Here is a 15,866-nt window from a genome sequence, read left to right on the forward strand (position 1 = left end):
ATGAACGACGCGCATTACCAACAGCAGGGAGGGTACGATGGCCGAGGAGGAGATGGAAGAGAAAGGAGAGACGAGGTGAGTTTGCATCCGGTCTCTGCGCTTTCGGTCGAATGTTCTTGTTCGGTTCTCCATCTGTTTGTATCTGTGTTTGGGTGTGTGGGCGTGTGCATCAGATTTCGCGCTAGAGCAGGCGAGACCGAAGGGATTCCTTCTTGACCGAGGTCGTGCCCAGAGGGACTGAGATGATCGAGTTGATCGCTCGGACCACCTGCTTGTCTGTTTGATGAAGAACGAAAGCGAGCTAGTCAAACGGTTAAAAGCACTGATGGAAGTCAGAACGGGGTCGAGCGTTGAGGGAAAAGAAGGAAAAGGAAAATGGGGTGTGTGATTGGCCTTTGAAGGACGAGGTCTGATTTAGGCGAATTCATTGCCAAGGGTACTCATTTGGAAGCAATCAAAATGCCTTGACCTCCTCCTTTCCACAACCTCTGTCTCTACCTTTCCGGCCTTTGCGGGGAACACATGCGTGAGACTGAATGCTGTAGCTTGGACCCTCGGCGTGGAGCGGGTCATTTGTGGATGTTTATAAGATAGCACTCTTATCCTCTTGATTCTGTCGCCTCTTTGTCACTGCCACAATTCGCCTTGCTTCCTGTCAAAGCGCATCAAACTGACAACAAACAAACTTGCGCAGTACCAACAACAATCATACCCTCAACAACAACAACAACAACACCAACATCATCAGCCTCAACAGCAACCGCAACAACAACAACAGCAACAAGCTCAATCACCCCCCACATCCGCATCTCCTTTCGCTTTCGCGCCTCCCCCTCTTTCATCTGTTCCCGTGTCAGGCTCGTCGCGTCCGCCTCTGCTCGCTCATCACTCTGAACCTCCAGTCGGACAACAGTATTCCTACTATCAGCACAAACCTCAACCCGTCCAACACAACACCTACCCTTACCCAGCAAGCGCATCAATGAACTATCGATCATATTCTGGCGAGACCGAAAGGCAATCGCCTCAGCAGACGAACTTGACTCGGACGCCTAGTCTCTCTGTTCTTCCTCCGGGAAATTCAGTCCCATCACAATCGAGTCCACTTAACGGCAGTCCTTTTGCCTATCAACGTCAGCCCAACGAGACGCAATACGGTACCCCTATGAGCCAACAACAGTCTTCCCCGCGGGCTTCTGGCTTGTATCCCCCAAATTACTACACGACGCCATACTCTGCACAACCGAGTGCTGCAGACATGCCTCGATCCCTATCTTACCCTTCAGCTTACACTCAGTCATACCCTGGGTATCTTCCCTCCATGTCTGCCCCTTCATCTCTTCAGCAGCCTGGCCATCCTGGTCTGATTAGACATAACACCATGGCTGGTCCTGCTTCGGCAATGGATATGAGGACTGGTCCAAGCTTGGGATACTCCTTTGCCAACAGGCTGCCCTTGGTCGATCGACCATTCAAATGCGACGAATGTGTTCAAAGCTTTGTGAGTGTTTCTCGCGCCTCAGCCACCCAAATTTGTTGCTGACAGTTTCCTTTCAGAACCGAAATCACGATTTGAAGAGACATAAGCGTATACACTTGAGTGTGAAGCCATTCGGCTGTGACAAGTGTGGTAAGACGTGAGTGCTGTCAGTCTTAACCTGCCATCGTTGGCTGATCAATCCTCTCGCAGCTTCTCACGTAAGGATGCCTTGAGAAGACACTGGCTGGTCAAGGGGTGTCGAGGTGAAGAGGGAGCCACAGCGCCAATCAGTAAGTTCTGTTGGTCGCCTCCAGTTGTTTCAAATGCTGATTCGTTTCGCAGCGCCCATGTACCCAATAAACTCCCAACCACCGGCATTGTCGCCCCCTACTCCGCCTACGAACGTATCCCCAACGGAAAGTCAGCACAACGGCTTCGGATCAGGATCATCTTCGTTCTCTCACCCTTCTGCGCCCCCACCTCTCCACTCGCTTCCATCGCGTCAACAGTCTGATCAATCCCAACTTATTGTGACGCCTGATGAGATGGCTGCGCAACAGCAACAGATGGCGAGAACGTCCATTGGAGACAATGGCATGGCACCAGCCCTAGACGAGCCGCTCGTCCTCGACTCGACGATGGGTGCTGCCGGTGGCGCCAGTCGAGGTAGCGCAGGATCGATGGAAGATGGTTCCGGTAGCTATTTCGATGGTGTCGTCGGTATCAAGCAAGATGGCACAGCTTTGATCGATAGTCCGCAAGGCAGCGCCTCGCCTTATGCTCGATTCCCAACCTCCCCCTCGAACGGCGTACATCACCATCCTTATCGTCGGCCCATGGCTATCCCTTCGCCAGGAAGACAACAGCCTTCGCCAACAACGACAGGGTCGTATCAAGGTCACCGGAACTACTCGCCAAGCAGTCTTGGTGCGGACAGTAAACCGATCTTTGCGATGCCATTCACTCCCAACGGATCACAATACACTGTCCAGCAACATGAGGGCTTGCTAGCTCCTCCACTCGAAACAGCAACGAAGATGGAGAAGCAGGGCAGTGCAGACGGACCACCTGATACGTGGCAAAGGTGGTGAGTATTCTAGTCGTGAATATACGTGGCAGCATGGCTAACTATGTGACTGATAGGCACCGACCTTCTTTCCCTTTCCCTGCTCCTCCTGGAGTAGCCTACAACTTCGACCCATCCAGTCCAATCGACGTCGGCGCTCAAGGATACAGTCAATAGTCTCTTTCCTTCTTTCGGTTCTGCCTTTTCTCCATTACATTGACCGTTGTACAACGCTTATTCCGGGCTTTAAAGTTATCATTTCTGCTTTTTTGGTTCAGCGCGTGGTTCGTCTCTCGTCTGCGGGACAATGTCTGAGGTTTCCACAGAGCATCGCTAGGTTACCACGTTCCCCATTATATACCCCGGATCGTGAGGTAGTAGGCTTTCTTCGGTGCTCTCGATTATATACATCCATACAGTATATACACAATATAGTCTTTAGATCATCCAGATGAAGGGAGTCGATGGTTTCGTCTATCGAGCGTCGAGCATAATGAGCAGCATGAAATGGTCTGACATCGATTGTTCAGAATAGGCAGTTGTTTCCGTCTTGTGACCTCGACTTACATCCACCCCTTCATTGTGCTCTTCGTACTTGTCACCAATGTCCGTGGATCACTGTTGTAAGTCTGCTAGTCATCACCGAATCAATGTGTTTGTGAGCTCTTATGCGTTGGCTATGCTACTCGTGCTTGAGACGAGTATTCACTGTTTTGTACGTGGTATCGCTCACGAAGTAGAGAGACAACACCATACAGTGCGCATCAGCGCCGTCTGTCTTTACGCCACTTCATCTCAATAAGCAAGGCGGTGCTGACAACAAGGTATCCGATAGTTTTTCTATTCAAGCGATTTAGGTCGTGCCGCTTCATATTGCGGTGTATGTCATGGTTGATGATGGTCAAGTGATATCCTATCATGAGCATGTCCATTGCTCTGTCGCGAAAGAGACAGATGAGGATGAATGATCGGTTGTGCTTCGTCATCGGCAGAACGTGACGTTTGCGAGTGAAATCTTCGGCAGAAGCAACGCCACTAATGGGAAGACACATAATGCTATCAGAGATACTGACTAACCATGCCGTTGCCGTCTACATTGTACTTAGAGCAGGCCTCAAGAAGAGGTAGCCAGGGGGATATGGTTCTTCACAACATCACACAATAACACAGGTGATAGGTCGTTGGCGACAGACCAAGTCCGGCCGAGGGTTCTGCAATAGTTTGTTTGGCGCCACAAAGTGTTGATGGGGCGATATGATCCGTCAATCTGCCTGATGTGATCGTCATGCCGCGAACGGACCAGACTTTGTCATCCTCGCATAAATCGCGACCGCATTGGAGCTGCACAGACGGAGTAGATCGATGGATAGCGAGGATAGGGCTGGAACCAGTGTGCGTTGATTGTGCCACAACTCACTCTTCATCTTGATCAACTGGTGCTTCCAATGGGAGGATCCGCCTTTCGACTGGGCCGAGGGGTCTTCATGCTTTCTGTATTGTCTCATTTTATGAGTGTCAATAGTACAGAATCCTTACTTGTTAAGTGCCAGTGCGGGCACAAGGTATGTTTCGATGTGTACTCAGAAACTGCAAAAAGTAGCCAGAGAATTATCCTCCTTCACCTTCTGTAATTTATATTATGGTCCGCATCCATTTCTACAGCACACTGTACAAGTGAACACTGAAAGCATTCAAACCCACTTTAGACATAATCTGGCATGATGATGCATTGGTAGTGAATGATTGCGAAACAAGTATAAAATACTGTTCTTTTCATTGCATGTCTCCTGTGACTTCCATCAAGTTGTGACAAGTATATTAGTTGGACACAGTGTTTTGGACAACAAAGAAGGCACTTCCTTGATAGGGACCCTGTCACTTGGTTGTTAGAGCCCCCATAATGTCACACTCATGTATCCTTTCTCCTTTTTGTCTTTGAAAGGATCCAAGTGTAAACTTGTAAGGGCTCGTTGTGTGAATACTCTGAGCAGTCGCCACCAAAGCAACTCCCACTAATTGTGTCTCTCTGTATCACTTGTCAACTCCCACAAATCATTCCCTCACAGCATATCTCATTGCAAAGACGAATACTACACCACAATCATTATTCACTTGAGTAGCTCTGTACTTGCTTGAAGCAAAAGCTGCCTGGATCCTCCTCTGCCATGTCAACTACAGCTACTACCAATAGCACTTCCCAATCCCACCCTGCCTCTTCATCTTCATCTGGCTCTGGCTCTGGATCTGGATCTGGGTCTGGGCCTGATGCCATCCCAAGCTTTGGGACAGGCATTGAAGAACTTCCCCCTGTCCCATACAGGCTCAGAGGAAACACCGTCCGTCAATTCTTGCGCCAATATCAGCCAGGGTCCAAATGGGCTTCTTACCTGCGGTCCAAATATTCACCTGACAACAAAGAGTTTGCCAAGAAAGTAGAGGATATATTCTTTCAGAGGGATGAAGACCAATTTCCGCTTGATCGCAAGCTGGCGACTGAGATTGCAGATGCTTCTTCCAGTGAAACGGCAAATGTGCATAACATTGGTGTCATGTCCGCCGAAGAAGGGGCGTGTCACGACCGTATACCGATAATCGCGAACATGCCACGAAACTCGTCGTAATTCATAGAACCTCGACGCGTTTATACGAACTTAGAACTATCACATCGTTGTACCGCGAATCTTAGATCTTTACCAATACATGTGAGTCCAGAATATGGCCTTTCAGCAATTGGCAACCGGGAACATGAACATAACCGAGAACAAGCGAGAATCGCAAAGGGATATAGATGAAGGAACAACCGTAGACAAGAGAACGAATCCCCAGCGATTCTCGATTTTAGTCTTCACCGTAGTACATGAACTTAGTCACCGTAGCCACAATCTTAGTAGTCACCCGATCAGTCTCGACTTAGCTGTATATATGTTATACCCTTAAGTCCATGACACACGCGAACTTCACATCTACAATACTGTTTTGGGTCGAATCTTGGTCATTGGCTGGTCGGTGTGACGCCCCTGACAGTATCGAGAATCGCTCACTACCTTGGTTCGACCTCCGTGTATGGGAGAAGATCGCTTCATCCCACGAAGATCCGCTCGTTTAACCTCAATTCCACGAACGAAGGACGAACTTTCGCTTGGAAACAATTTACCTTCGCGAAATCAACCACCTAGCCCCCCTTCTTCAGACACTCCTTCGCCACTTTCACCAATATCACACGAGACACAGAACCTAGTCATGTCGGACCCATCAGATGCTCAGAATACCAATACCCTACCCGAGCATAATGCGTTCCAAAGGCAAATGATGTCAATGATGGAGCTCCTCACACAAGCAGTGGTAACACTACAACAAAATCAAACCAGCCCAGCTTCGTCGACGGTAGCTATAAAGCCCAATGAGGTAAGACCAAACCCTCCTGCAGAATTTGACGGAAAAAGGGATAAACTTAGAGGTTTTTTGATGAATTGTGAGCTTAACTTCAGACTAAACTCAAGCAGGTTCGCGAACGATCGAACCAAAATCGATTATATGATCGGATTTCTCAGAGGTCCCCCAGAAAGAACGATCAACGCCGTACTCGAACATCATGCAGAGGATGATATGTTTCATGACTACACGAAATTCGTGGAGTATTTAAGACTTCAATACGGAGACCCAGACGAAAAAGGGTCAGCGCGAAAGTCGTACAGAGATCTTCGACAATCAGGAACGGCATCGGCGTATTTAGCCGAATTTCAACAGATTCTTGCGATCTTAGATTGGAAGGACGAGGGTCCGGTAGTTCAACATGCAATTGACGGCCTGAAATCGTATCTGAAGGACGAAATCTCTAGATCAGGATTGGAGCCAAAGAACTTAAAGGAATTGATGGACTACATAGTCCCATTGGATGAAAGAATGACTGAAAGGTTCATTGAGAGGAAGAGAGAAAGAACGGAGTTCACGGTAGGAATAGGACGAGGATCAACAGTTGAAGGAGTTGGAAGCACGAATTTAATCACAAATGCCCCATTTGTGAGGGATACGGCACCTCATCTTAGCGCGGGGGGGCCTAAGTTCGTGTCTTTGGCCCGAGGTCCACTAAATTCGGAAGAACGCAAACGAAGATTCGATCTGGGCTTATGCTTATACTGTGGAGGAGGAGGACATGTGGCTCAGGCATGTCCAGTAGCCGCGAGAAAATTGATGGGAGGAAACCTAGTCAGGCAGGAAGGGACCAACCAAGGGGAAAATGGGAGAAACCCGCCGAGTTAGGGGAGGATCGGCGAGGTTCAATAATACGCTTCTCGAAAACACAACAAGTTCACACAGACCGCTCGAAGTTAATGCAGAATACGAACGAAAATACCGAAAAACATTATACAATTCACGAAATACCTAGAGAATCTGATACCAATGGACAACGATTATTAATACAACTACAAGAAGACCAACCGATCTCCACCGCCACACTTACAGCCCAAAACGATACCTCACTCAGCGTACTTTGGGATACCGGGGCGACCGATGCATTCATCAGTACGGAAGCCGCGTTATATTCAAAAATACCTTTACAAAACCTTACCAAACCAATAAACTTAACAATGTTTAATGGGAAGGTCGCCGAAGATGGACAAATTTCACAATATGTGGAGACAGATCTATGTGTCCATCAACAATTACCACCAATAAGGACTCGGTTATATGTGACCACTTTCAAGGAGGCGGATGTAGTCCTGGGCTGGGAATGGATGAAGGAAAACCATGCGTATCTCGACGCAAAAAAGGCTACTGTTTTTATTCCACTCGACACGAAGTTCATCGGTTCCGTAACCATCACGGCTTCAATGTTAAACAACTACGCTACGTTTCCGAATAATATAGAACTGGGTCCTGAATTACGATGGTCATCGCCCGAAGTTAGTCAGTCTAGAAGGAAGAACGAGTCAATTGGAGTGCGCTTGAGAGCGGTGGAAAGAGGACTGGACGAGGAACAAGAAAATCCCTGGTTTGAGATGGAGGAATTAGTTACGTTAGAACCTCAATTTATGGAAGATAAGGATCAGGAAGAAATTGACAAGGAAGATAAGGAGTTGAAGGAAACAATTCCGAACGAATTTCATGAATATATCGACGTCTTCAGACAAACTTCAGGTACTGAAACCCTACCACCTCGAAGGTCATACGACATGAGGATCGATCTAATACCAGAGGCAAGGTTAAATTCGGCTCCGCTTTATCAATTAACTGAATCCGAGAAAGATACATTACTTTCAACCTTGGAACGCGAACTTCATGCAGGAAGAATCCAACCTAGTCATTCGTCGTTTGGTTCTCCGATGTTTTTTGTGCCAAAGAAGGATGGAAAATCAAGGATGGTGGTAGACTATCGAAAGTTGAATTCAAATACGATCCCGGACGTGTATCCCCTACCTCTGATCTCACAAATCACGAATGATCTAGCACGCGCAATCTTCTTCACGAAGTTGGACTTAACGGGCGCCTATCAACTACTCAGAATAGCCGAAGGTCACGAGAAGTTCACTGCGTTTAGAACTCATTATGGGATGTTTGAGTCCTTGGTAGTGAGGGATGGTCTTCGAAACGCCCCATCTGTGTTCCAACATTTCCTAAACGAATCATTCCGAGAAATATTAGGAAAAGGAGTAACTATTTATATCGACGACATCCTGATCTACGCTAGCACGCTCTCCGAACTTCATCGACTTACCATCAAGGTTTTGGACATTATTCGCCGAACTTCACTATACTTGAAGGCTTCAAAATGCGAGTTTGGAAAACGATCGTTAGCTTTTCTTGGCTATATCATCTCCGCAAACGGTGTAGAAACGAACCCTACTAAGGTCGCTGCTGTGAACGAGTTCCCACAACCTACGAACCTTAAGGAATCCAGGTCATTCATCGGATTAGTCAGCTATTATCGACGATTTGTGCCGAATTTCTCCAAGATTGCAGCGCCAATCACCGAACTTACCAAAAAGGACGTGAAATTCGTATGGGGCGATAGTCAACAACAAGCTTTCGAAGAACTCAAACAGAAGATGACAAATGCACCAGTGATAGCGCATTATAACCCATCCTACGACACTATCTTACAAACCGACGCTTCACATTTTGGATGGGGGTTTATAATCTCTCAAATTAATCGAGATACCAACGAAGAACATCCCGTAGCGATCGAATCTGGGCGATTTTTGGGGGCGCAACTCAATTATCCAACGAATGAGAAGGAATTCCTTGCGATTGTACAAGCCTTCCTTCGATGTCGACACATGCTTCTCCAAGTTCACACGAAAATCCTAACCGATCATCTGAACTTGACGTATTGGATGAAACCTAGACAACTAAGTCCAAGACAAGCGCGATGGGTGGAGTTATTGGCGGGGTTTCGATTCGAGATAGTATACCGGCCAGGAAAGTTCGCCTCGATGCCAGACGCATTATCTCGGCGATCTGACTATCATCCAGGAAAAGGAACGACAATGTTCAATGATGATAACTTCGTACAAGCGCTACCAAATATCGTACTGGAAGACACGAAGGTCAGGCAACCAACTCCATTTTCGGTTTATCTTCGCGCCTTACAAAGGACGGGACCCTTGCCTGACAGAGATTTCTTTGTAAATGATGAGGATGTACGAGCTGGATTACGGGTGGACGAAAGAATAGGGGAAGTATGGAGGGGGATGATGGGAGTAATCTGCCAAAATTGTCAACATCCGGAATGTCGCGGACACTTCACAGAACCATCTACTTTGGCGAACTTACGCCGGGAAACACGAAATTCATCATTTCAACGTGTATCTTGGACCAAACTTGGTTTCTTAAGTTTTGACGGAAGAGTTTACTTGCCAAATTTTGGCGACATACGGGAAAAGATCTTACGAGCACGACATGATTCATTACTTGCGGGACATCAAGGTATAATCAAGACCTTAGAGTTAGTCAAACGAGACTACATATGGGAGAACATGAAGAAGGACGTTGAGAAGTATGTGGGAGGGTGTACAACATGCCAACGAACGAAAACAACGCATCAGTTACCGGCAGGATTGCTGAAACCGCTAGAGGTCCCCAGGCTACCATGGAGAGACATTAGTATGGATTTTATCGAACAACTACCTTCATCAGAGGGGTATGATTCGATACTTGTAATAGTCGAACGTCTCACGAAATGGGCGATCTTCATACCAACTGTTACGACTCTCACCTCGAAAGGACTAGCATCCCTGATAGTCACACATGTGATCAGCCAACATGGTGTACCAGAATCGATAGTATCTGATCGGGGTACGAAGTTCACTGCCGCCTTTTGGAGGGATGTAACGAATCTACTGCAAATTCGTCTACGTTTGTCAACTTCGTTTCATCCTCAGACGGATGGGCAGACCGAACGAGTTAATCAAGTCTTGGAACAATATCTGCGAATATACGTGTCATATAATCAGGACGACTGGTCGAATTTCCTTCCACAAGCAATGTTCGTGTATAACAATACGAGTCATTCAACCATTCACATGTCCCCTTTCTTCGCGAACTTCGGTTACCATCCTCGCTGGACAGACGAAATTCGATCGACAAAGACTGAACTTCCAGAGGCTAACCGAATAATCCGCGAACTACGCGATCTACATCACGATTGCCAACTTTTCATTCAATCTGCCAACGAAGTTTATGCCAAACACTACAATGCTCGTCGACAGGATGGTCCTAAGTTCAATATAGGGGATAAAGTTATGCTATCTCTGGAGAACTTAAAAACGAAAAGGCCAATGAAGAAGCTAGATCAAAGGTTTGGTGGCCCTTATACGGTAAAGCAGGTCATTGGAACGCATAACTACCGACTCAATCTGCCCAAGTCAATGAAGGTCCACGACGTCTTCAATATCTATCTCTTGAGGAAGTACAACGAAGCCTCATTCAAGACACAACAGTCGTTTTTGCCGGGTCCAGTGGAAGTGGAGGATGGAGATGGAATATATGAAGTTTCAAGTATTTTGGATGCAAGAATCAACAAGAAGACACGAAGGTTAGAGTATTTGGTGGAGTGGTTAGGATATGAAGGAACGGATGAACATACGAGCTGGGAGACTGAAAGTAATGTAAGAGGGGCGAGTAAAAGTATAGCTGAGTTCCATCTTCGTTTTCCAAATAAACCAAAGGGAGAGACTTAAATAGTTAGCGCAATGACCACAGTTAGTTCGCACATTTTAGTGAACCTCACCAAACCAGGCTGAAGTTGATGTGATCTTCGTGAACATGGATGAAATTCATATGTCATTATACTACAACTAGTCCTTATTTCTACAAACTTATGTCCCACGTTAAGATTTCGTAAAATGTTCGTTATATACAAAGAAAAGGTGTCGCGGAAAGAGATCATGAAATAAGATAAGAGGGAACGGAATAATGAAGGTGGGACGAATACAACGCCCGGACATACGCAAACCTCTCCCACGACCGAATAAGATCGGCTGGCCTTTGCTAAACTCACATCAGTTCGATGAAGTTCACGCCAATTCGACGAAGTTCATCAAATTCGACGACGTTTGTTGGTTTCTGGCGGTGGAGAGGGCGATTCTTCATCGCTACTCGATTCGTCCTTCTTGGCTCGCTTAGGTTTATCGACTCCACGCCTGGTCGGACTGTCCACGTATGATGAAAACTTTGAAGGCGAGACCGAGACCGAAGTTCGCGACAGACGACGAAGTTCGTCACGATCGAATCGACGTTTGCACGAGGCCAAACATTTATTCGTGACCTGTAGTTCCTCCACGAGGTCTTGTAAGGCGGCGTAACCATCTTCGAAGGTCACAGCGGAAGCCGAACCGGCAACTACGCTCGCAAGGGTAGTTACAGAGGCGATGATAACTGAAGAAGCACCGATATTCGCGCTGCTGGGCTGAATACCGCGTCTTGACTGGTCGTTCTTCGAAAGTTTCAATTTGGCGCCAACGATCACTTCATCGGGAAGGTGGGCTGAAAAGGTACATTGCCCATGTGTACAGGACAAACACTTTTTCTTTCTTGTCGAGGCCTTGCGTGAAACAAGGCATGGTAAATCGTCATCGCTATGAACATAAGACGAATATCAGTGAACATGGCCGAAGTTCGTAACAATGGAGCGAAACTCACACACATCGCCCACAGGCGACTGTGCGCTCGCACTCGTACGCATCCGGATATGCCGCCTAATGAACGTCAGCGAACTTCACAATAACTTAGTCAACATATTTTCGACTTACACGAAGAGCGGCCTCCATTCGCTCGGGGTACTTTCCTTTCCCCTCGACGTCAGGCTTCATGTCTTCCTTTTCCTTCCCCTTCTCATCATCCTTCAAATCCTCAGTTCCCGCCTTTGACAACGGTCGACCTTCACCCTTGTCGCTCTTGCTAGCCGGTGGAGGAGGGGAGGGCGTCACCGGGCCCTTATCTGTGGAAAGATGCGTTAACTTCATCAAGCTCAACGAACTTCGTAACTTACCAGACTCAACTTCGCGAACTTCAGAGTCCGTGGCCGCTAATTTACTTCCATCCTGAGTCTCGGCAGACAAATCGACATTCGGGAGTTTCTTCGATCGATTAGACGAGCGAGTGGCACGGGGTGCCGTCGATGAGGAAGCCTTTGGGGGTTGCTTGACTGGTTTGAAAGAAGGAGCGGCAACTTCACTAGAATCCGACGAAGTTTGACGAACTTCGTCTGGTTTAGACGAAGTTCGCAAAGTTCGAGTGCCACCCGCGTTAACTATCGATGGAAGGATCGAACCAATGTCAGATTCGATAGAGGTGACTTTCTTCTTATTGGCTGACTTGTTCTTCAACGTCTTGGGTGTTTTCTCGGCAACCACGGGCGAACCTTCGGGAGAAAGAGGAGAGAGAGAGGATTCGGTGTAATCTGCGTAACGTCAGCCAAAATCGGACGAACTTAGGCTCAATCGATCGACACAAGCTTATTCAACACACCAAACTCACCCTTGCTCCTAGTAGAGCGCGCCATCGCAACGATACGACACGATTGTTGCGATTAACGGCTTATATGATGAAAAGAAGGTAGAGAAGAAGAAGAGAAATGAAGTTGACATTGATAACGGTGATCAATGCGTCAAGTTGGGATAAACTCGATTTAATGTTCAACTTATATTCACCACGCGGCTATCTATGTGGCGCTTTATCACCGCACCCCACATATGGATAGCATAAGGGCTTATAGCTCGCGAGGACGCTTCGCATCAAGGAGGGGGCGACTGTCACGACCGTATACCGATAATCGCGAACATGCCACGAAACTCGTCGTAATTCATAGAACCTCGACGCGTTTATACGAACTTAGAACTATCACATCGTCGTACCGCGAATCTTAGATCTTTACCAATACATGTGAGTCCAGAATATGGCCTTTCAGCAATTGGCAACCGGGAACATGAACATAACCGAGAACAAGCGAGAATCGCAAAGGGATATAGATGAAGGAACAACCGTAGACAAGAGAACGAATCCCCAGCGATTCTCGATTTTAGTCTTCACCGTAGTACATGAACTTAGTCACCGTAGCCACAATCTTAGTAGTCACCCGATCAGTCTCGACTTAGCTGTATATATGTTATACCCTTAAGTCCATGACACACGCGAACTTCACATCTACAATACTGTTTTGGGTCGAATCTTGGTCATTGGCTGGTCGGTGTGACGCCCCTGACAGGGCGCTCAGGAAAGCACGTGATGATGCAACGGCCAGAATGCACCTTGAAGCTTGGAAGAGGAAAGACTGGGATTCACTTGCTAAAGAGGTAAGCACCAATCCTTTACATTGACCCACTCACTTGCAACTGACCTCATTTGCTTGTTACTCAGGCGTCTTTCCCAGAGGACCAGATCATCAAATGTACCCTTGATCTCACCAACTTTTCTACCTTCCTCTCGTCCTTTGCAGAAAACTCAAAGTACTCTTCTTACCTCAAAGAGCATTACATTCCTGTAGACAAGACTACACTTGATGGATTTGATGAAATTGTGGAGAAAATGGGACAGTTTGATGTAAAGGTTCCAGCCGGATTGGGTCTCTTGTTGCAGCAAGAAAGAAAGGAGGGATGCGAAGAACTGAAGGCCAAACAGTATGACAAGGAGGCCTTGTCGCAGTGGATCAAAGAGAAAGTGACTGGAACCTCCAAATGCTACCAGGATTGGAAGAGTCATGCCTCATCCAGCAGTGGTGCCCGAGCCAGGCAGAAGACCCAGCCAACATCAGCATCATCAACAACAGCTCCACAATCAACTGCACAGCAGCACACCCAACCCACACAATCCTCAACATTGCCAAAGAGTGATGTCGAAGAAGTCTTGCAGTATGTCAGAAAGGGTGGTGGAAGGGCAATGACCGATGAGGAAAAGGAGAGGGCAAAGAGAGTTTTGAGCAGCTGGTGTTCACAAGAGTTGGGAGTGACAAGGAATGATATCAGTGCTGTAGATAGTGGAATGAGTAGTGGACTAGTTGCAGCAGCTGCTTGATCTCTGCTGGAGAATGAGGTAGATTGTCAATAGATCTGAATGGCTGTGAGAGGAAGCTTGGCGCTGCCTGTGATGGAATGAAAGTTTTGCATATGTCATAACACTCTCTGGAACTGTCACATGGGTCTCTGTAAATGTTCAGTAAACTCAACTGAGGGGCGCTATGAGACAAGAAGTGTCAGTTATGTTTTGAACAAATCAGCTCTATCGATTTTCTTACACCAATCCAACTAATGATGACAAGGAACATTATAAAGGCGCTTCATTCTCAGGCATGTTTGTGCAGCCCATTCCTGTTCTGTTGAGCTTTGTTTACCAGGGTGCTACATACAGTGAAACTCACAGCACAGTGACATCCTTTCAGGTGAAGAAAATACAAAGGATCAGCCAAATGATATGACAGGTGTAATCTGGGCGGGACACTGTCACATATGCGAGGAAGAGTGTGGCACCAACTCTCTTTCCCTCTTCTTTGCCACCATCCTGCCAGAAAGTCCAATCACCCGGCTCCATAGTATCACAACTCCACTTTCTGACTCATCTCACTGACAGGTCAATCTGTTATCTCATCAGGCCCAAGATGTCAAATAAAAGCTCTGATGCCACTTCCCACTCCTCACCCTCACAATCTTCTACCACCTCATCTTCTCCATCTACCTCCTTGACCAGTTCTTCCAAAAGCCCAATCAGTACCACTGGCAAGTTCAAGCTACATGAAGGCAACTATGGTCATTTCCTTGAAGCATTCCATCCCAGGTCCAAGTACTCCACCTACTTGCAGTCAACATTCTCTCCTGACAATAAAGACATTGCCAAGGGGATTGCTGACATTGAAGGCGGAAAGGTTCAGGAGTATGAGATTACACTGGACAGCAGACTGGCAAGCCAGCTTACCAATCAGGAGACCAGGCTGAAAGGGAAAGTTAAAGATGCAAAGACAGCTAAGGCAAAGGAGGAAGTGGTGAATGAATATATTACCAAAACATCTACCAACCGAGAAGCTTGGCAAAAGAAAGAATGGGGTTCAATATCAGCTGGACCAACAACTGATACTCCTCCCTCTTCTTTCTCCCGCTCTTCCAATAGCCTGACAGGGACCACAACAAAATTCAAGCTGTGCAGGGGCAATTATGGTCATTTCATTGAAGCGTTTCATCCCAGCTCCACATATTCCGCCTACCTACAGTCAACTTTCTCTCCTGACAACAAAGATATTGTCAAAGGGATCAAAGACATTGACAGAGGGAGAACTGGTGAATATGAGATCACACTGGATAGTGAGGTGGCTAGCCAGATCAGCAAACAGGAAACTAAGTTGAAAGCAAAAGTGAAGGATGCAAAAGAGGAAACTGCAAGGACCAAAGTGATCGATGAATATATGACTCGGTCACAAACTAATCTTCAAGCGTGGCAGAAGAAAGATTGGGGTTCAATTGCTTGTACAACTACTGCATCTGACCAGGAAAAGAAAAGCAGGAAGCCTGGTGGGTGATTCAAATATGGTTTGTTGGACTCATTGCTAATATGAATACGGCAGTATCAAGGCGTCCTCCTGAGTGGTCAATGCCATACTCGAGTCAGAGCAAGTCTCAAAAGTCGACCAAACCACCACCAAGTGAGACGGAAGGTTGGAAAAGACCGGAATACGGACAGTATACAAAGGAGGACTTTGATCTAGCATATTCAACGGTCAAGAGCGGTGCTTTGTCAGAGTTGACACCTGAGCAGAATTATCAAGTGAAAGACATGCTAAGGAGTCAGCATAGGTTCGGACGGCAAGGTGTGAAACCGGTGGATTTGGATATGGTG

At 47.0% G+C, this 15,866-nt stretch overlaps 1 protein-coding gene across 1 annotated transcript; it reads left to right on the forward strand.

Annotated features, from left to right (window-relative positions):
- On the forward strand, nt 1-2,723 carry CI109_101914 (uncharacterized protein; the record flags this gene model as incomplete). The annotated part of the gene is made up of 6 exons (XM_032007905.1): nt 1-75; nt 695-1,501; nt 1,558-1,637; nt 1,691-1,770; nt 1,823-2,567; nt 2,624-2,723. The coding sequence occupies 6 exons, from the start codon at nt 1-3 to the stop codon at nt 2,721-2,723; spliced, it is 1,887 nt and encodes a 628-aa protein (XP_031857843.1).
- Nucleotides 2,724-15,866: the final 13,143 nt, after the last annotated feature.

The sequence above is a fragment of the Kwoniella shandongensis genome, chromosome 3 (assembly GCF_008629635.2).
Source record: "Kwoniella shandongensis chromosome 3, complete sequence".
NCBI lineage: Eukaryota > Fungi > Basidiomycota > Tremellomycetes > Tremellales > Cryptococcaceae > Kwoniella > Kwoniella shandongensis.